The sequence below is a fragment of the Adiantum capillus-veneris genome, chromosome 4 (assembly GCF_014529385.1).
Source record: "Adiantum capillus-veneris isolate H3 chromosome 4, ASM1452938v2, whole genome shotgun sequence".
Lineage (NCBI taxonomy): Eukaryota > Viridiplantae > Streptophyta > Polypodiopsida > Polypodiales > Pteridaceae > Adiantum > Adiantum capillus-veneris.
Genome location: NC_140934.1, coordinates 132,352,296 through 132,372,537, shown reverse-complemented (window position 1 = coordinate 132,372,537; position 20,242 = coordinate 132,352,296). Strand labels below are relative to the sequence as shown.

At 43.8% G+C, this 20,242-nt stretch overlaps 1 protein-coding gene across 1 annotated transcript in view; it reads left to right on the top strand.

The window, feature by feature from the left end:
* Window positions 1-19,219, top strand: part of LOC147459999 (uncharacterized) — a 38,742-nt gene extending 19,523 nt beyond the window's left edge. Inside the window, exons 2-13 of the mRNA XM_086509939.1 lie at window positions 10,995-11,078; window positions 11,179-11,289; window positions 11,372-11,503; window positions 11,710-11,808; window positions 11,922-12,017; window positions 12,146-12,258; window positions 12,540-12,816; window positions 12,915-13,005; window positions 13,138-13,334; window positions 18,316-18,366; window positions 18,494-18,658; window positions 18,749-19,219. Coding sequence (XP_086366065.1) covers window positions 10,995-11,078; window positions 11,179-11,289; window positions 11,372-11,503; window positions 11,710-11,808; window positions 11,922-12,017; window positions 12,146-12,258; window positions 12,540-12,816; window positions 12,915-13,005; window positions 13,138-13,334; window positions 18,316-18,366; window positions 18,494-18,658; window positions 18,749-19,192 — 1,860 coding nt within the window. The 3' untranslated portion in view covers window positions 19,193-19,219. The remainder of the gene's footprint in view (window positions 1-10,994; window positions 11,079-11,178; window positions 11,290-11,371; window positions 11,504-11,709; window positions 11,809-11,921; window positions 12,018-12,145; window positions 12,259-12,539; window positions 12,817-12,914; window positions 13,006-13,137; window positions 13,335-18,315; window positions 18,367-18,493; window positions 18,659-18,748) is intronic.
* The last annotated feature ends 1,023 nt before the right edge of the window (window positions 19,220-20,242 follow it).

Genomic DNA, 20,242 nt, shown 5'->3' with positions numbered 1-20,242 from the left:
TATCACCAAGAATTAGAAGCACTACCGGATTTGTATCCGAATGATCCAGACTTCTCCACCATTTGGGGAAAGCTACATCGTGGAGAGAATGAGTTTCCCTATTCCATTCGGGACGGTTATCTCTACCACCATCAGGCCATATGTGTGGCGGAACCATTAAGAAAGAAGATCATGGATGAAGCACACGCTTCGCCTTATGCGGGTCATCGGGGTATTCTCCCTACGACCTTAGCAATGGAAAGATATTTCTTTTGGCCTAGCCTTAAAGCAGACATTGATAAGTATGTCAAGGAATGCTTGGTTTGCCAAAAAGTGAAGTATGATCGGCATAAGACGCCTGGGTTGCTACAACCTTTGCCTGTGCCTAATGAACCTTGGGAAAGTATTGCCATGGACTTCATCATGGACCTCCCTAGAACTCAGACTGGAAATGACGCGATCTGGACCATTGTGGACAGGTTTAGCAAGCAAGCACACTTTATACTAGTCAAGAAAACGATAAAAGCAGATCATATGGCTAGGGTCTTTCTAGCACAGATCTTTAAGCATCATGGAATGCCTAAGTCTATTGTGAGCAATCGAGATCCTCGCATGACAGGAAATTTTTGGCGTGCCTTGATGGATAATCTTGGTACAAAGCTGAATTTCTCATCTGCCTACCATCCTCAAACGGACGGGCAAAGTGAGATAGCCAATTCCACAATATTGGATATGTTAAAAGCTTATGTGTCAGACCGGCAATCTGACTGGGAGAAATATTTGCCTCTTGTCGAGTATGCGTATAACAATACCATACACTCATCGACGGGGAAAGCACCTTTTGAGATTCTTTATGGTAAGCCTTTGCTGCCACCGATCCTTTTAACTAAGGATAAGATCTTTGCAGCATATGAATTTGTCCGGGATTTGGACACCGCCTACGGGCAAGTTAGGAGAGCTATTCTACGCTCTCAGGAAAAGCATAAGAAAGCTGCAGACAAGCACAAAAGAAATCTAGACTTAACAGTCGGACAATTAGTCTCATAAGGGGAAAGTAGTAAAACTGTCTACTCGTTATTATGGGCCGTTTAAGATCACTGAGCGAGTGAATGATGTCACTTTCCGATTAGAGCTACCGCCTAATTGGAAGATCCATAATGCTTTCCATGTCAGTTCACTCCGCCGTATGTGGGACCGCCTCCGAGCCAGCCTAGCGCTGAGGAACCTCCTGAGGTTGAGGAAACATAAGAAATACTCCAACTGGAGTAGATAGCAAGTCATCAGGAGCGGTCTCTGAAATCCGGAAAGATAACACGGAAGTATTTGCTTAAGTTTAAGAACTATTCGAATCTAGATGCTCAGTGGATGACGCAGGAGGAATTAGCAGCTTGTCTCGAGATATTGGAGGTATATGTCCAAGCACTACAGTTGAGGTCAACTGTTTAGAAGCCAGAGGGATGTTGCTAATTGGACTATTTTCTTATTTTTAATGATTAAATCTCTTTTTTTAGGATATTATATTATGTGCACTAAGAACTGTTAAAAAGATTGTAGCTACAGGAACTGCCATCAGGAACGGACAACTCTGATGTGTCATTTGATGGGTGACGGTAAACATCGCGAAGGAGTTTCCGTAAGTTCGGTGGAAAGGGCCGGGTTACGAGTGCCCCTGATGCGTCACATGATGGGTGACGGGTGCATCAGTAAGGGGGCATCCCGTAGGCTAACGAGGAAATCCGAACTGAGTAAGAAAATATGCGTAAGAACGCATGTGTGGTTTGTTTTGCAGCAATCTCCCGTCTTACGGGAAGCCCCTTCACGGGGAGTACGGCTTCACGCCTAAGTCCCTTACGGGAAAGTACGGCTTTGTGCCTAAGTCCCTTACGGGAAGGAACGGCCTTGTGCCCAAGCCCTTTACGGGAAAGCATGACCTTCGGGTCTAAGATTACAGAACGGAGGGGTTTCCTCGGGTTCTTTTGCTTGTATAAGAATTCTCCCTGAATAAAAGAATACTCTTAACGAGAGGGGATCAGCCCATCTTCTGGTCCCCAATACTGTGTCGATCTTCTCCCTTCTCTCATGCTTGCAAAGTATAATAATTTTCAAATTTTTTAAGTGCTCGTGTATGCTCCCGTTTTGTGACACCAAGGTTTGGGGCCAATACTCTTTGGGGTGGAATTCCACCACTCCGTGTCGTGTGTCGTCTCTCTTTCAGTTCAGTTGTTATTAAAGTGCTAAAAGTCTATACAGTCTGGTCTTTTCTATTGGCACATGGCGCTGACAGTGGTATCAGAGCATCAAGAGTGTGCTTTGTTGAAAGCATACCGGTCCTACAAAAGAGCAGACAAAGCAAACCCAAAGGCGATTGGAATTTTAGTTGAAGTATCTTCGAGTCCCGACCTCGAACTTATTAGCCACTCCCACCCTTACTTCATCGCGCATCGGGCGTGCTCCCACCGCTCGTGTCTTATAGGGCATAAGCCAAAAAGGCCACTTGCAAGAGAAGGATCCAAGATTTGTTTCGCGGAATGAATGTTGTTTTTTCTCAAGATTAGTGATCTTTATTTGCTCAAGGTTCCTTTTTGCTCTTAGGGAAAGAGAGAGCTTTCCGTCTTATGGGGAGTGCTATGATCACGAACAAAGTGAGTGGATATTGTGTGTGCAAGTGAATGAGACTGAGAGAAGGAGAGAGAAGAGATACGACACCCGAGAGGTTGTAAAACCCTCCTCCGAAGGCCCCACTCTCGTCAGCGAGAGTGGTCTACTTTGATTGCACAAAGGTGTACAATGCGAATGCAATGGATTGATGCAACTTGGACTATGCCGATGACGACGACGACTTGATGGCTGAAATCTGGGAACCTTTATCTGTTGATTTTCATGGTCTTCTTGGTGGCTGAAAATGACTGTTTCTGGCTGTTTTCATGGCTGAAAACGACTGGTTTATTCGGGGATGATGTACTGAGGAAAAACGCTGGTGTCACTGCTCTTAGGCTGCGTTTTTGGGTGGGTTATCTTGGCTGAAAAACGCTGGACAGCACCTTCTAAAAACGCTGAATCTGGGGGTCTATTCCATGCTGAAAACGCTGCAATGGGCAGCAGTTGTTAGCGTTAGTAGTTTACTGAATTGCTGAAGAAAACGCTGATCATGCAGATGCTTAAAGATCCCAAAACGCTAAGGTTGAGTGTGGTTGTCGCGGGAAAACGCCAGGCCAATGGACTTGATGGCGATGCTGTGGCTGTGGGAGAAAAATGCCAAGGGATGGGGGAGTATGGCGATGGTCTACTGCTGAGGGGGGGTACTGTTGAGAAGTTGCCTGTTGAGCGGGAAGCTCCTACTGCCTCTTCTGCCAGAAAGTGCTAACTTGGGTTTGCTTATATATTAACTTAGCAAAATTGCCCTACCTACTTTTGTTGGAAAGTCACTTAAAAATAATAAGTGAAAATAACCAAAAATAGGAAAATAGGCTAAATGCACTGGAAAATTCCCCTAACTGAATCTGCTGGATTCTGAAGGGAATACTGATGATCATGCTGTGTGCAACTGGAGGATATGCATCTATGCTAAGTGACTGGGCATGCACGGTCTACGAATAGACTCACAAAAGTGCCAGATCACTGCTAATCTAGACTTGACAAGATTGACTGAACCCTGTTGTGGTGTAGCTTGTCCATGGACACAAAGGGTTGGGGTGTGTCACGTGACATGCAGATGTTGATGTTTATAGCTACCAAGCCACACTCCAAGGACTCGGCAAGCTTTCAAGAAAATATTTTGCCCAAAGATATATGGTTTTTGACATCTTTCTTCGGAGTGCAACTTTTGGCAGTGGGGTATCGTAAAATGCTTGCCATGGAAATTGGAGCAGATTATAATTTGAAATTTCTCGACATCTCATAGTAGGTCTCATTTCGACCTAAAAACCTTGGAGGTCCAGTGTGATTGCTAGGTCTTGGGACTACCATCACCGCCACAGGAACATTGCTTGGGTCGAGGCTTGTTTCAACTATTCAAGAGTTTGTGGATCATGCTGCAGTCGGCTACGACCTTACTGGTACTCTCCTAAATCTGCCAGTCTCAATCTCTAGCTGATGCGATGATGTGCGCATCTGACCAATAGCACATCGTATCCCATAGGATAAATGCGTGTCCATATTGGCCGGTTTGATCACATATCCATCCTCTGTTAGTTGGAAAAGATGCTCTCTATAGAAAGCCATCTGCATGTCCAACTCTTGTATCTGTTGTATCCAGATTCCATGTTCTTTTGGTATCTAGTTGAAACTTGAATCAAGTCTTGACGTAATAAGTCTAGTGATCTCTACGCGTGAGAGAAAGTGAGGGTGTATCCAAGGAGTATTGGAATGGAGGTAGTCTATCCATGTTGAAGCCGTGTGATTGAAACCATGATGTCATCTGCTCATACCAGCATGTTGTGTCCCTCAATTCGACATCTCTCTCTTGCACATCCTCAAAGAGAGAGAAAATTCGACATCTCCCCATCGCACATCCTCATACCTTTGGTCATTTCTTGCTCCATGGTGGCACCCTTCCTTGCTTTGGCCGTCACGACCACTGCCCACGCACCATTCACCTATACTTATGATTTGACTTCGGAGAGAGAGAGGATTCGACATCTCCCCATCGCACATCCTCATACCTTTGGTCATTTCTTGCTCCATGGCGGCTACCATCCTTGCTTTGGGCGTCACGATGATTGCCCACGCACCATTCACCTATACTTATGATTTGACTTCGGAGAGAAAATGAAATGAAATGAAATGTTATATTAATGTTTTCAAAAGGCCAGAATGACCTATGAGACCAAACTGATACAAAAGTGGTGAATCTGTTACAATGTCTGGGTACCTTAGTACTAAAGTACTAAGGGTGATAGTGTGAAAGTGTGAAAATAAATGTGAAAAACTAAATATAAAGTATTAAATAAACTTCTTAGGAGCATTCTGGGTGTCTGGCTAGAATGCTTCTAATCCTTTGTTGTAGTCTCCTCCGGTGAACTGTGCTTCTGCATCTTGGTCGTGGTCGTCTCGATTTCCTAAGCTCAATCGCTTTGTCAATTAGGGTGCCTTTTGTATGAATGTGGGTACTCCTTTTTGCTGGCTGCTGGCCTCTTGCTTCTCCTTCCACTCCTGCTTCTCTCGATTCGAAGAAATCTGTGATCTGCCTCTGAGGCTGTAGTGCTCTTTGTCTTCTCATTAGATTATCCCTGTGCCGATGTAGTTCCAATAGGTACAAGCCTAAGCATCTTTGATCTTGGTATTGCATGATTCTATCTAGAGGTCCAAAGCCTAAATGCCCACGTATCTCATAGTATACTGTGCAGTGGCATATGTAGTGTAATTCTGTCTCCGGCTCCATTCTGCATAACTTGCAAATTCTGCTCGCAGGTGGGATTCCCCTAAATGTGCCAAATTCAATTTCCAAATGGTGTGAGAATGTACGAATCTGACCAATAGCACATCTCAAACCATGAGACAGGTGGGTATCCATGTAGCTCGGGCGAATCACAAATCCATCTTCAGATAGCTGTAGGAAGTTTTCTTTGTAGTCGGCCATCTTCGTGCCCAATTCTTGTGTAGGGTCTACCCATGTCCTCTTAATATCCAACTGTATAAGATCGTGACGGATGATTTTATTAATCTCCGTTCGTGTAATTGCAAGTGATGGAGCTGCAAAAGAGTATTCGAAGCGGGGTACTCTTTCCATACTGAACCGTGTCTCTGAAACCACGAGGACAGTTGCGCATACCAGCATGATGTATCCCCTTTCAATGCTAATTGTCGAGAGGATTCGAGGGCCAGTCTAGTATATCGGCAATTATTTGTATCCCACAAACCATGTATAAAGGACACTGATCTGGTAAGAGCTTCAATTTCTATCGGAGCGGCAACTAGTTCCGCTTGGGTAATCGCATGTGGTACGGAGGCCTTGGCTCTAATCATTCGGGAAATCATAGATACCAAAGGTCTCTCCATTGACTCCCAATTATCCTGATCCACAGATGGTCCCCAAATTTGGACCCCATAAAGCATAGCCGAAGCCACCACAGTATCAAAGAGCCAAACTTTTGTTCGTGGTTCCTGAAACTGCACTTGTGAACACATCCTCTCCAATCCTCCCAAGGCCGCAGAGGCTCTGGATAATCTAGCATCCGCTGCTTTCTTAAGAGTAAACTTCGGTCCTGCAAATACCACACCAAGGTATGTGTATGCATCTGTGTACTCTACTGTATCCTGGCCATATACAAATGTAGGTGCCGATCTCCTAACCCACTGTGGTGTGGTGTTAAACACCATAACTTTGGTTTTACCCAAGTTTACCGACATTCCACTGTCCTCCACGAATTTATGTAATGCATCTAGCTGCCGCTGCATTCCATCTGGTGATTCTGCTATCAATACAATATCATCTGCATACAACAACAAAGGGATCCATGACCCTGCAAGCTGAGCACCTCTGACACCCTCTCTATCAATGTAATTTGATACCTCATCTATGTACATACCAAATAAAGTAGGGGACAGTGGGCATCCCTGCTTTACTCCAACGGTGGAATGAAAATATCGGAATCCCCTTCTGGAGTACGTACATAACCAGTTACTGACCCGTATAAGGCCATGATCCCCCAAATAATCTCTTTGGGGACCCCTAACTCTTGCATCGTGCGCATCAATCTGGCCCTTGGTATTGTATCAAAAGATTTCCGAGAATCCACAAAGCAACAATACATCGTTCTCTTCCTTCCTCAATAATGGCTCTGAGCGTAAGAATATGATCTAAAGTGGAATAACCCCTTCTGAATCCAACTTGTCTTGTTGCCCTTATGCCCTCATTCTCTGCCCATCTACTCAATTTTTGTTCAAGAATGGATGCGTACAGTCGGGTCAATGTGTGACCTACCATAATGGTACGGTAGTTCCTGGGTATCATAGGATCCCCTGACTTGAAAATAGGTATGATAGTAGATAATTTCCAAGATTCAGGTAATCCTTCACACATGACCCGATTAAACAGACGAGCAAGGACTTTTGAAAGTAGATCCTTGGCATGGATCGGATGTTCTGCTACTAAATCATCATGATCATATGCTCTTCTTGTCTTCATCTTATCAATGGCTTTTTTCACCATTTCTGTAGTAAAGAAAGTACTAGTAGCAAGGCATGGCTCTAGCGGATCTGGTAATGGAGGTTGTCCAGATACCATATATAATGATGTTACATATTGACCCCAAATCTCAAGAGAAGTAATCGTCGGAGGCGGTGAGTGCTCGTGAAATAAGCGGCAGGCCTCATGTGAGTCCCGACTCAAGAAGAGCTGATATAAATCCTTCTCCAGTTTGGCTAAAAATGCCCTTTTCTTGCGACGTACTATACGCCAAAGAGCAATCCGAGATTGCTTATATGTGATGATCCCAAGTGTAAGCTCTTTCTGGACCTGGGTTCTTGTCTCTCTGCATTCCTCGTCATACCAACTGTTTTGAGGCATGTTCCCAGATCCTCTCTTCTGATCAGGTTGAGTATGTGGGTATGCCTCTTGTGTTGCTCCATGTAGTATCTCTGTTAACTGAGAAGTAATCTCCTCTACAGTATATACTGGCTCGGCTGCCCACATCCTATTATAGATCTTTTCCACATAGACTGAATCAGTCTTTGGGGTGAAAGTATATCTTGTATGTGTCTTCTTCCTTTGTACTTGAGAGGCATTGTATTGGAAGGAGATTGATAAGGTCAAGAGAGCATGATCCACTGCAATCCCAACCGGTCTGGGTCCCACCTTAAAGTCCTCGATACTAGAAATAAAGCTTGGTGAAGTCATGACATAATCCACTGTACTGGCCCCATGCCTGTGCGGGAAGCATGTGAATCCCTCGGATAACGGGAAATTCTCTAGACCATTAAGTATGGCCAAACCATGTATAGTTGCCATCTCCATGAGATGTCTCCCATGTTCAGTGTGTTCTTTATCCTGTGAGTTTCTAGTAAGCCCCCTCCGTGATAAATCCACTTCTTTGAGCATTTCCTCAGAAGTATCATAGAATATTGCTTGAGAGTTGGCCGTTCTGGCATTAAAGTCTCCTAAGAGATCGGTGTCTCCATCTCTAGAGAACTCCCATATGTCATTATTCAATATGGAGAAAGGGGATTGTCCTTTAGGTGAGGAGTAGACTGAGGTACTTGGAGGGAAGTAGCATATAGCGATATATAGAAATCTACCTGTCTCGGCTCTCATTCTCACCCACATATACCTTGCTTGCTCATCTTTCCTGATAATATGTAGTAGTGGTTTCAGCTCCTCTTTAAATAAGACTGCTACTCCTCTTGAACCCCGGCTACCCCGTAGAGATCTCTTGTCTTGTCAACCAGCTGTTTCCCATAAATAACCCTTCACATGTGGCATACACTGTCCTGGTATCTGGTGTGTCTCTGAGTAGAAAACTATGTCTCTTTCCCTAAAGCTGTATTCAAAGGCACCTACATCTAGCCTATATGATCCATTACAATTCCACGCCGCTATCCGGAGCGTCGCCCCATAGGTCTCGCAGTGTCATGCTGAGCGCTTTTCCAGAACCACTACTTTCCCTCCTCTATAAAAGGCGATTTCCCCCTTTTCTCTTGTTGCCCTGATCTCTGGCATCAACTCTTGCATGTGTGCCACTTGTGCCAATGTAAGGTCATCTCCCAGGAAAATACTGGTTTCCTGAAGAGTTGGCCTCTTCTTTAGAAATTCTTTCCTTATTTCTATATTCGGGAAGCGGAGAATAAGTGCCCTATCCTTTATGTTTCCCTTCTCATCGATTCCTTGCTTGCCCACTCTCCATGCACTTGTGTGAGTAGGCTCTGTGATGCCCATGCGTTGTAGCAGTTCCTTCACTTCTTCATCTACATTCTCTTTGTCTTTGACTCCTGTGACCCGCACATGCAGAGCCCGATTCTTCCTTTTCTGCTCTTCCTCAATGGTCATGGTCATATTAATAATGGTAGAAGTAGGTGTGGTCTCGAGCATCTGGCCCTTCCCTTTCTTCGCATCCTCAATCCATTTCTCTGCTTCATCAGCATTTTCTTGTGTCTTAAAAAGACGTTGCGCCCATGAAGATGCCGTTTTCGATTTTTGTTCATCTCCTTCCCGTAGAGCTTTCATCTGATCCTTCATGTCCTCGAGCTCCTTCAGCACTGAAGGTTGGTCGTCTCCCTTCTCCTTAGTTGCAGATTTGCAAGCCGCAAGTTCTCCTCGATTATTGCATCTTTTTCCCCCATGTGCTTTTCCATATTTGTTCTCCATGCTTCAAAACTTGCTACTGCCTCATCGAGTTTTTCTTTTGCATAACGCATTCTGTTACGAGAGAGAGAGGATCCGACATCTCCCCTCATACCTTAGGTCATTTCTTGCTCCATGGCAGCTACCATCCTTGCTTCGGGCGTCACGACGACTGCCCACACACCATTCACCTATACTTATGATTTGACTTCGGAGGACCTTGCCCAGCATGGCGCCGCCCACTCGATATTACTTTGGTTGAGTGTGTGGTGGGCCTCTCCCCTTATGGGGTGCAATTCACGAGTGGCTTCAGTTTGCACTCGGTGGCTTTGAGGGTAGCATTCTAGAGCTTATCATGCTGGGCCATGACATCCTTCTGGTGCATCTTTTAGACGAGTGCTGTTCTGCGTCTCTATACAGTCGCTCTCCCATTGTGGCTGGAACCAGGTTGTTGGTTTTAGAACGATGGACACTAGACTTTGACGTTCAGGAGTTTGATCGTCAGCATCGGATCCCCCGGTTCCCAATTACCCTTTCCTTCCCATCACTCGTGGTCCATCTCTCAATCTGTCTTACTGACGTAGCCTCTAGATGGGGCTTGGTTATACCAGGTTCATTGGCTACAAAGATTGGCTTGCCAACGAATACAATCTGGTCGCCCAGATCAATGTCTTAGGTGCCATGCTTTTATGCACATGGTGAGAGTTGCCCTATCCACCCTCCTTGACGACCTGAGCCACAACATCCCCCACCCCTGGGCGCCACGGAGGGCTGGCAGTAGGCTACTCATCGTCATACTTTTCAGTTGACACAGCCTTATGTCTCCAGTAGTTTCTCAGGTCTTTGCTACTCAGTTGGATCAGCCCTTGCAGGATATACCCTCTACTTCTCAACATCCTCCCAAGGCTCCACGGGCATCTAGGCTCAACACCATAGTTGTTGGTTCACATTTAGCTATGGAGACAGACTTTCCCCCTTTGCTATCCCCACTTGCGCCTCCCCCCTCCCACCTTCACCCATTGATGCTCCAACACCACCACCCTCTGCCACACCCACACCCTACCGCACCTCTACACGTCAACCCCTCATCCGCTCCACCTCTTTTGTGTGTCCCTCCCACCTCCTCACATTCCTTGATCCTTCATAGTTAGTGCTCCAACTGCTCAATAGTTTTCTAGAGCAGCCGAGCACAATGGAGATAGCACAGGTCCTTTACAGTGTGTCCATTTGAGCACCTCTAGTTTTTCTCTCCTAGGTGCCTTGCAACCTATAAAGCACCTGCTCAAAATTTCAGCAAACATGACAAGTGCATACAACAAATGTAGATAATCAGCCCTGAACATGGAAATGGGCCAAATCGGTGACACAATAGTTGTTAAGGATCTCTATCAAACAAAGGAGTCATATGACAATTGGAGTAAATGATAGTTTCCAAAAGGGACCAAAACACATATTGAACTTTTTAACTGTGAAAATCAAACACTTACATAGATTTGACGTATTGAGCATAGATTCTTAATTGCTAAATTGTACTTTTGGAGAAATTACAAAATTCCTGTGTGGCCTTTTTGCTTTTGTGAAGTCAGGTCTCTCTCCTAAAATCATTTTATCTTCCTTGTATGGTTTTATCACAGATCACACAGAACACAAAATAGAAAGCACATTGATAAGAAGCATAATTGATGATAATACATGCTCCATAATTCCAAAGTGATTTTTACAATTGTGACATCATCAGGCAAAGCTGGAAGATACGTTGAAGTCGGACAGTCACAGCTGCGACTGGTCTCCCAATGCACAAAGAACAGATTGTTGCTTTGAAGTATGTGTCCTACACTTCTTGGGTATTGGTATTTCCTTCATAATACGGATCTCAATATCTGTCATGTGCACTAGATAAAGCATGATGAATACAATTGCAGGTGCTCGAGGAGATGTGCCAAAATAACCTCCCATTCTCATCTGTTTTGCGCCATATTTGTGACCAGCTAAGGCGTGCTACCTATGGTAACAGTCAAGATAGCAATGCTGAGGTTTTAACATTTACCTGCACCTTCTTACAGCTCAGGACTGGCTATGCTTTGACAGTAAACATAATCATCTTTTGTGGTTCAGGAAAGGCCCTACTTTGAACTCACTGAAGAACTTGAACATGAAATTGAGCAAATGCAAGCTGAAAATCTGTCCTGGAAGTCTACACTTTCGATCCAACATCGTGAGCTGATGACAACAAGAGGAGAGTTGCAGGTTTCACCTTTCTTCTACCTTTGAACCTAATGATCTAAAGACAGTTTGCTTGAATGGTGAAATGAGCATTGCCAGATTCTTTTTGGCTCTAATAAGAGTTGGCTTTAATGTATGTCTTACGCTTTATTAACTTTCCCTTTTCCTGTTAGCCTATGCTTTTCAGCCGATTTGGGCTTTGCGTTCATTTTGTCCTTTTTTGTGCTCAGGAAATTGGAAATGAGCTTTCAAAGGCTGACACTGCAGGCAATGAGTTAGGAGATAAACTCTCATTGACAGAGAAGGCAATGAGTTCTGAGAAAGAGAAGGTGTGCTTTTGATATTGTTTGGAGGCTTGTATCCGGTGTCGGAAGATTCTTGAGATGGTGTTTGGTAAGGAGACATGCGCATTTAAAATTGATGTTTGTCAGGGATTTGGAAGGTAAAAGGGTTGCATGAGAAGATTAGAAAGCTAAAGAAGGAGCTGAAAGAGATTAGGCACGAAGTAAAGCGTGCTCAGCAAATAGAAGCCTCAAAGGTATGACATGACTGATTGCTTCGTTTGTGCTCACCTATGTATCAATCTTGGGTTTGGCATTCAATGGCTCTATAGAATGTTGAATTTGGCACTGCTCTTTTCACATTGTTCTTTAAACTACATTGCAGGAAAAAGAACTAGAAGAGTTTGAAAAGCTTAAAGCATCGTACATGCAGCTAGTGCACCAGTTTCAACATGCACAGGCATTCCTCCATGCAGCTCAGTGTGAGGTTGCTGAAAGGTGACTAGAAACTAAGCTAACCTTTCAAGTACAAACTAGAACTCTTGAGACAGAATAGCATCTTGTTTTGGAATCTGGATTGGAGAGCTTTCATCTTCTTTGACTGCTGTTTGTGTGCTGTATATCACGTTATTATCGCTGTCTTTTTTGCATGTTTGTAAGCAAGATGTGGGTGTCGATTTTGTGCATGTATTGGTGGGCTTGTATGCATCCGTATTCCTGCATCTGTTTGTGCTTGCACATGCTATTGTACTGACAACATTAGGAGCTTTTTCAACCAGTGCTCCAAAGAAGGACCTTATAGCAGCAAAGGCAGAGATCTTAGAACTGGAGAACAAGATTTCTCAGGTTCAAGCTCAGGTTGAAACGTATTCATTCGAGACGCGCTCTCTTACACCAAGGCCTCAATGGGGACGACAAGTGCCAGGGATGGACAAGCCTCCTGGAGTATCAACAGCACAGCAGATAGAGAAGATCTGCAGGGAGAATGCTTTTCTTGCAGCAAGTGCATCAAGATTGCAAATCAACTTTGCTGCGACGGAGTTAACGTTGGCTGAGGTATGACAAAATGACTAGTAATTCTTCTGTTTCCATTGCTGAGAGTACTACAATCCTAAACATTAGAAAGAAGCAATGACTAATGCTTGTACGTGTAGAAGCAAGGCCATAAAATGAAAAGTAAAGCCAAGGCAGACAAGAAGCCAAAGCCAACCGACAAAGGTGCTCCCAAGAAGGCGAAAGCACGCAGTAAGCCCAAGGAAAAAGGCAAGAAATAGCAGTGGTGAGCCAGTATACAAAAAAGGAGTTTCCTGATGGTTGTTGCTTGGAAGTGTTGAGAGAAGCTTGGAAACCCGAGGTCCTATGTGCCTATTGTGTCAGGTATTTGTGCTCAAATTGCTCAAGGTATATGCAAAGCTTTCAAGGCCATGCTTGGATACCCAGTCAGCCACTTTTGGAGCTGCAATCCTGGCAAGGAGACGACGTATTGCAGCAAGCGACACCCTCTATATAGTGAGATTGTATCATGGCAAGATGTCATTGCTGCAGCTGTAAGCCATGCCCACTGTATTGAGATGGTATTCTGTAAGTGCTGCTGTACTAGGAAACTGCCTTTGATGTTTGGGCATGAACTTTGGGAGAGTATAGTGACACAAAGAGAACTTGATTTTGTGAGTTTTTTTTGCCCCTCTTTTAACATATCTATCTATAGGTTTTTCAAATTTGTAAAAACAACTTTTGTATTCAACCTATCTTCATTGAAGTGCAATCATTTTTATGATTTCATTGAAGAGAAATCATGAGTATCATGACACCTACCCAAGGTCAAAGAGAGGACAAAAGCAATAGCTTCTAACTAATTGTACATTAAATTTTAGTTAAGCCAAGGATGCTAAGCGATACTATGTCCTTGCCCTTTGGGTAGGCCAAAAATTCAAATAATAGTTAATCCAATATAATTATACTTCCTTTCTATTTACTAATTGAGTCTTCCAAGTAATTTTGTGGCCATTTGTACGTAAATATCTTTAATATTGGACTAAATATTGTGAATGTGAAGGCAATATGCACTTGTCTATGTTGATTAAATGGTGCATAACTTGTGGTTAACTTGGTGTTCACATTGCTAGGGCTCTTGCCCTTGGACACTCAAATGCATCCTCCTCCTAGGGTGGGTCACCAGAGGAAGAGGTTCCTAGTTGCCAGCACACGGTGCATCAATTAGGTGGCCGTGGTGATGCCTATGCATGGCTCTTGCCCGATAGTATGCGGCCCTTCCACGACCATGTAACATGGCTAATATTTGAAAGGGATAACCCCCTCGCCTATGGGCCCTCTAGTGTGTCGAAAAAATAAAATAAAAAATTGTTCTATTCTTGGGTAATTCTTCCACCAAAGAAGTTAAATTGTTCTCAGCTTGAGAAGATGCAAGGCAATGGACTTTTGCTCCTTGTATGCTCTCTTTTGTATTGAAGTTTCAATGTACATTGCTGAAAAAGGATTGATTATATATGAACATCTTCATGGGGTAGTTTGGCTACTAGAAAGGAGTTGAATGCTTAATCTATACTTATAGAGGATAGGCAAGTGACTATAATTTTGTATAGGTCCTACTAACAAAATTCCTCTAGATGATGATAATTACGATTGGAGTGAAATAGGTATGTCACAACATGCTTCCACCAACATTGGAGCATCCCCACCGTCTAGAGTTTTTTTTTTTTTTTGACACACTAGAGGGCCCATAGGGGAGGTGCTTATCCCTTCTAAATATTAGACATGCTACATGGTCGGGTAAGGGCCACGTACCTTCGGGCAAGAGCTACACGTAGCTGTCACCATGGCCACCTAATTGATGTGGCACGTGCTGGGAACGACGGAGAGAACTCGTAGCAACCAACAAGGAACCTCCTCCTCGGGTGACCCACTTTAGGAGGAGGATGCACTTGAGTGTCCAAGGGCAAGAGCCCTAGCAATGTGAACACCAGGTGTCCCTCTAGAGGGTGACCCAACGGGGGATTTGAACCCACAACCCGTAGGTTGAGAGGCCAATGCCTTACCGTTAGACCAACTCTTTGGCGACCACCGTCTAGAGTTTTTGCATGAGGCATACCAAGGTACCCCTAAACGAGAGAAAGCCTAAAAAATTTGGATAAAGCAATCCTTTTGTCCACACTTGCCGAGGGATTCAAGGATATCATGATCAAAGGTTCTTAATTATCATAAGGTAATTAGATATAAAGACCACAGCTATGATTAGAAAGACTTACTTACAATATGAAAAGTAACTTACGGGCAACACCAAAGCTAAAATTGTGGGTGCCCCCATCATCAATAGATTTCCATCAACTCTTTGAGAGAAGAAATAAAGAAAGATACATTAACAACTACAAAGGCCAATGTAGCCTATGAGACAAGTATCAAATTACATCCATGCATCATGTAATCTCAAATAACATCCTAAACTAAAGGTAAGAGCACACAGAGAGAGAGAGAGAGAGAGAGAGAGAGAGAGAGAGAGAGAGAGAGAGAGAGAGAGAGAGAGAGAGAGAGATTTTATTGTCGTCCTCGGAGGTCAAAAATGACCTTTGGGACCAAAGTTACATGTGATGTAATATTTGTGTGGTTGATGAGTGACTGTCGATGCTCCAAAACTATGGTGATGAGAGTCGCAATGACATTGTGGCTGAGACAGGAAACTGTGTAGGTCTAAGTCATGGCTAAAAATGTGAGGGAAGCAAGTTGGGATGTGACAAAAAATTGAGCATTCTAGTAGTGTGTGGTACTCAAACTCTTGAACTTGCAGTGCACATAATGTGCACAATTGATTTGACTCTTCTCCATTGCCCCAATGCTTTGTCTTGCATCGAAGGGAGTGAGAGCAAAGCCGAATGGTTGTGATAGTGCATATCACTGACAAGGGGATATACTCAAGCATATAAGGGTGAGTACAATTTTTGCTTTCAAGCAAAGAACATGGTTTTGTAGTTGGGGGCAATATGGGTGGCATAATGTATGAAGTGTGAATCACGAATTCTTCCCAACCATAATACATTGGCGTTGTAGAAAAGATTCATTCACTTGGAAGTCGTCGATTAAGGTATTACGTAGCAAGTGTAATGCATCCCATCTCCCAAATCACTTCTTTATCTCTTGCATCAATCATGTGCGCAAGATCTTTCTTTTATACGTGTTTTGGACTTTTTTGCTTGCTTCCCATGCAATTGTAGGAAGTTGATGTGAGGGGTTTTCATGCATTTTTATCATGTACTCCACAACACTTTCCATGCCCATAACCTAAATTGGAAGAGACAAGGTGGAATCCGTACGTACGTACCTAACCATTCCATACGGTACAACCGTACGACATGGTACAGTACAACATTATTATTATTTTTGGGCGTTTTCTCATCGGACCAGTTGCGCTACAGGGCGCTTTCAGATGGGCTTAATAGTGTGAAGGGGAGAAAGCCTTAGGCTTTTTTAATCGACCACAAAACCAAAAGAGTCTCTGTTGTGTTACACAGAAGTCTGCAGAGCAGTGCACAGAGACCTGTAGAGCCGAGCTATGCGCGTGAAAAGGTACTGCTTCTGCCACCATGCACTCCGTACTCTTCTTGCACTCCGTACTCCTCATGTGTGTGCACTCTTTTGCATTTGCAATGTGCAGGATTCATTATGCCGCGTAAAACCAACCCCAACTGGTCGCTCCACACCAATGTGTTGAGCATAATCACGACCACTTCTCAGTAAGGTTTCGACACACGCTTATGGCAATGCAAGTATTGTGGGGACGAGTACACCAGCACCATTACGCGAGTCAAAAAGCACTTGATGGGCATCGGGTGCACTGATCAGATTGGTGCATGTGAGAAAATACCACCACCTTTGAGGGAGCAGCTTATTGAAGAGTATTTTCTTGTTGGTGCTCTTGGTTTGAGAGGTGCTCCCAACACACAGGATGCTTTACATGATGCTTTTGTTGGAGAGCTGGAGTCTTTAGGTGCGGAGACAGAGGTGGAGGAGGTTCGGCCTCCATGCAACCCCCTACTTGCAGGAAGAGAGCACGTGTTGGCAGTGAAGATGAGGATTCCTTGCCACGTGAAAAAGGTACATCTGAAACACCAACGCAGACCACTTTGCCTAGTCGCATCTCTTCTCAGGCTTGGGTCAAAGAGCGTCAGAGGGTGGCAGAGATGGAGATATGTTGCACTCTTATTGAGTGCAACATATCTTTCAATGTTTTGCGCACAGATCAGTGGAAAAGAATGGTAAAAGCCATTGCGCAGGTGGGGCCTATTGAGACATTGACAGGTCTTGATTACACCAAGATGTGCACCACTATGTTAGATGAACAGAAGGCCTTAATTGACAAGGCACTTACGCCTGTGAAGGCTAGATGGAAGGAGTTTGGATGCACCATTATCTCAGATGGTTGGGAAGACATACACAGACGACACATAATCAATATCCTTGTGTCTTCTACTTTGGGCACCTATTTCTTGCGTGCTGTGGATGTAGGAAAAGCAGGGGAAAAGATCACGTGCGGCTGAGTTTATATTTGGTCACATCAAAACAGCCATAGAGGAGGTTGGCACGGAGAATGTTGTGCAGGTGGTGACAGATAATGCAACTAATTGCAAGGCAATGGGATTTATGGTCGAGCAACAGTTTTCTGGCATAGTGTGGACTCCATGTGCTGCACATTGTTTGGATTTGCTCATGGAGGATATTGGCAAACTTTCATGGGTGCAGCCCATAGTTGCAGATGTAGTCAAGGTCACCACATTCTTTCGCAAGAAACATCAGGCTCTTGCTATCTTCCGCAGCCATAGCACTTTGGATATGGTTCGACCTTCAAAAACCAGGTTTTCCTACATTTACTTGGTTTTACAGAGGCTCTACAAACTTAGAGATCCACTACTCCAAACAGTGGTGGATCCAAAATGGCGAGGCATGTCAAGATCGTAGGATGAATCTACAAAATACTTGCAGAGGCGGATCCTTGATGAGAGCTTTTGGCAGGAAGTGCACGCTCTTTCAGTGGCACTCAAGCCAGTCTACGTCCTCCTTCGATTGACGGATATGGAGGGATCGACCTTGGGACTAGTCTATCATCTGTTTATGCAGATGAAAGAACACGTTTCCAAATGCTCTCTGTTGACTATTGATCGGTAAGGGGTTCCTCATGTTCTAATGGTTGTCTGTTTTAATCATCAAGTCTAAGTTCTAACTTGTATTGACAAGTTGTTTTGATATTTCAGCCGATCAGATTTATCGGGACATGTTGAGAGCCGCTGGACTTTCATGAGCCGTCCCATACATGCGATGGCTACCATGCTTCATCCTCTCTACAGGTCGCCAGAGCTATGGAGTAATACCTTGCTCAACACAAAACAATCAGAGTATGTTGGGCTCATGTTTTCAGAGGATGATCAGCTTGGGATAGACAAGGAATTCACCAACTACATGAATGGCATTGGCGCTTCTTTCACGAAAGCAGTTTCTTTGAGGAAGGAAGCCACAAAGTATCCTTTGACGTGGTGGCACTCGTATGAGAGAGTTGGTCTTCCCAACCTCTCACGCATTGCTCTTCGTATCCTTTTTCAGGTTATGAAACTGCCATCCATGATTCCATTGTATATACTACTTTTAACTTCATCTTTATATTACTTGACACTTGTCACTCTCCTAATTTTGTGTGCATTGATGATTGCGCTCTTGCTTGAGCACTGAGCAAGATTGCTCGGCTGGAGCATGTGAGCGCAATTGGAGTGCTTACTCTCTCATATACACGAAGATTCAAAATCGCCTTAGCACTTCTCAGTTGGAGAAGTTGGTGTATTGCAGAGCCAACATGAGGCTCGTGAGGAGTTACCATTCTTTGGGGCAACCCAAACAGGTAAATTATCTCGATGTTGGCCACTTTAAACTCAACCTGCAAGCATATGCCATAAATAAGTCATTTAAACTTTATTTTACTCTTCAATAGGTTGATGCGACAGAGCTGAAAATGGTAGATGATCCTAGACCAGAGGAGGTGGACCGACATATCAGAGACGAGCAGGAGCAGATTCTCAGAGAGCTGCATAGAGAGCTCGAGAGCGTGGATCGTCGTGTGACTAGATCACGTGCACGAGCTCTTAGTCATCCTCTACGCACGGTGGGAGGAGATCCAGACACTGTGAGACGAGAGAGTATTCGCAGGGGGAGGCTTCCTATTCGCTCCAATCGCAGGCGAGCGAATGAAGCTGTCCGGCTCATCCATGCAGAGATTGCTGATATGCCTGGGGAGGCTTGTGGTGCAGAGGTGGTTGTACAAGAGTTGACATATGCTGAGCCTAACCCTGAGTTTGATGAGGAGGGCAATGTCCTTGATGATGGGGGCTTGCTCTCTACCGACGATTCATCTTCCGCATCTGACACAGACTTTTGAGGCTGCACGTCTTAGTGCACACTGGTGACTACATGCTTTGGAGGACATGCTGCAACAGACTTTTATTGTTATTATGACATTGTAGTATTTCACAGTACTTTGTTTTGGATCTTGATTCAGTTTGTATGGTATATGATGACTTCTGGCTGATGCCATGGACATGATGTTTGTAGTTGTTATGTGGTTTTATGATTTATGGTCATTGTTTTTCTCATTGAGTATTGAGTCTTGAGTCGTTAAGTTTTATGATCAATATGTTCAGTTTAAGCATTGCATTGTTAATGAGGCTGAATTTTGAAAGATCTGTGAACTTAAATTTAGTGTAATTATCTTTTTTTACAAATGGTATGTACCTATCACATACCTAAAGGTTGGTTCAGTACGGAAGTACGTTTCGTATGTACCTAAAACGTACCGTACACTACGTACTTTTCCACCTTGGGAAGAGATCCCGACTCAATAAGTAGGAGCATATATGGTGTTTGTGTCTTAACTTAGAGAAATTTTGTAAGAAAACTCTTTTGGACATTCTCAAACTCTTTCTAAGTAGACTTTGAGATGCTCCCGCTTCACACTTTACCTCCATAAAGAAGAACCAGTCTCATCAATGTGTCAAAAAGCTACTTCTTGAGAACCAAACACTTGATGTTTTCCACATTACACATGTTCTCAAAAGTATAGTATGCTCTCTTTCCGGCTCTCATACGATGTATAACACATTCATACCACTTATGATTGGCCGGAATCTCAAGGCCAAGGTTCTTAAAGCTCTCAACAACTTCAAGTGTCTCATTGTTCTACACAATGCATGGCTTCTCGTTATGGTTAGTTTTCACAAGCATAACCTTTGTTTTGGATTCATTCACAATCAACCTACTATGCAAACAAAAGTTCTCAAGGACAATCATAAGCTTTTGTGCATCCTCTAAAGTGTATTTTAGAAGCACTACATCATCCACATACAACAAAATCATGACTACTACACTACAAATAGTGACCTCTTCAATGCCTTCTTCTTGCATAAAGTCAAGTACCATTTGTTCCAATTGA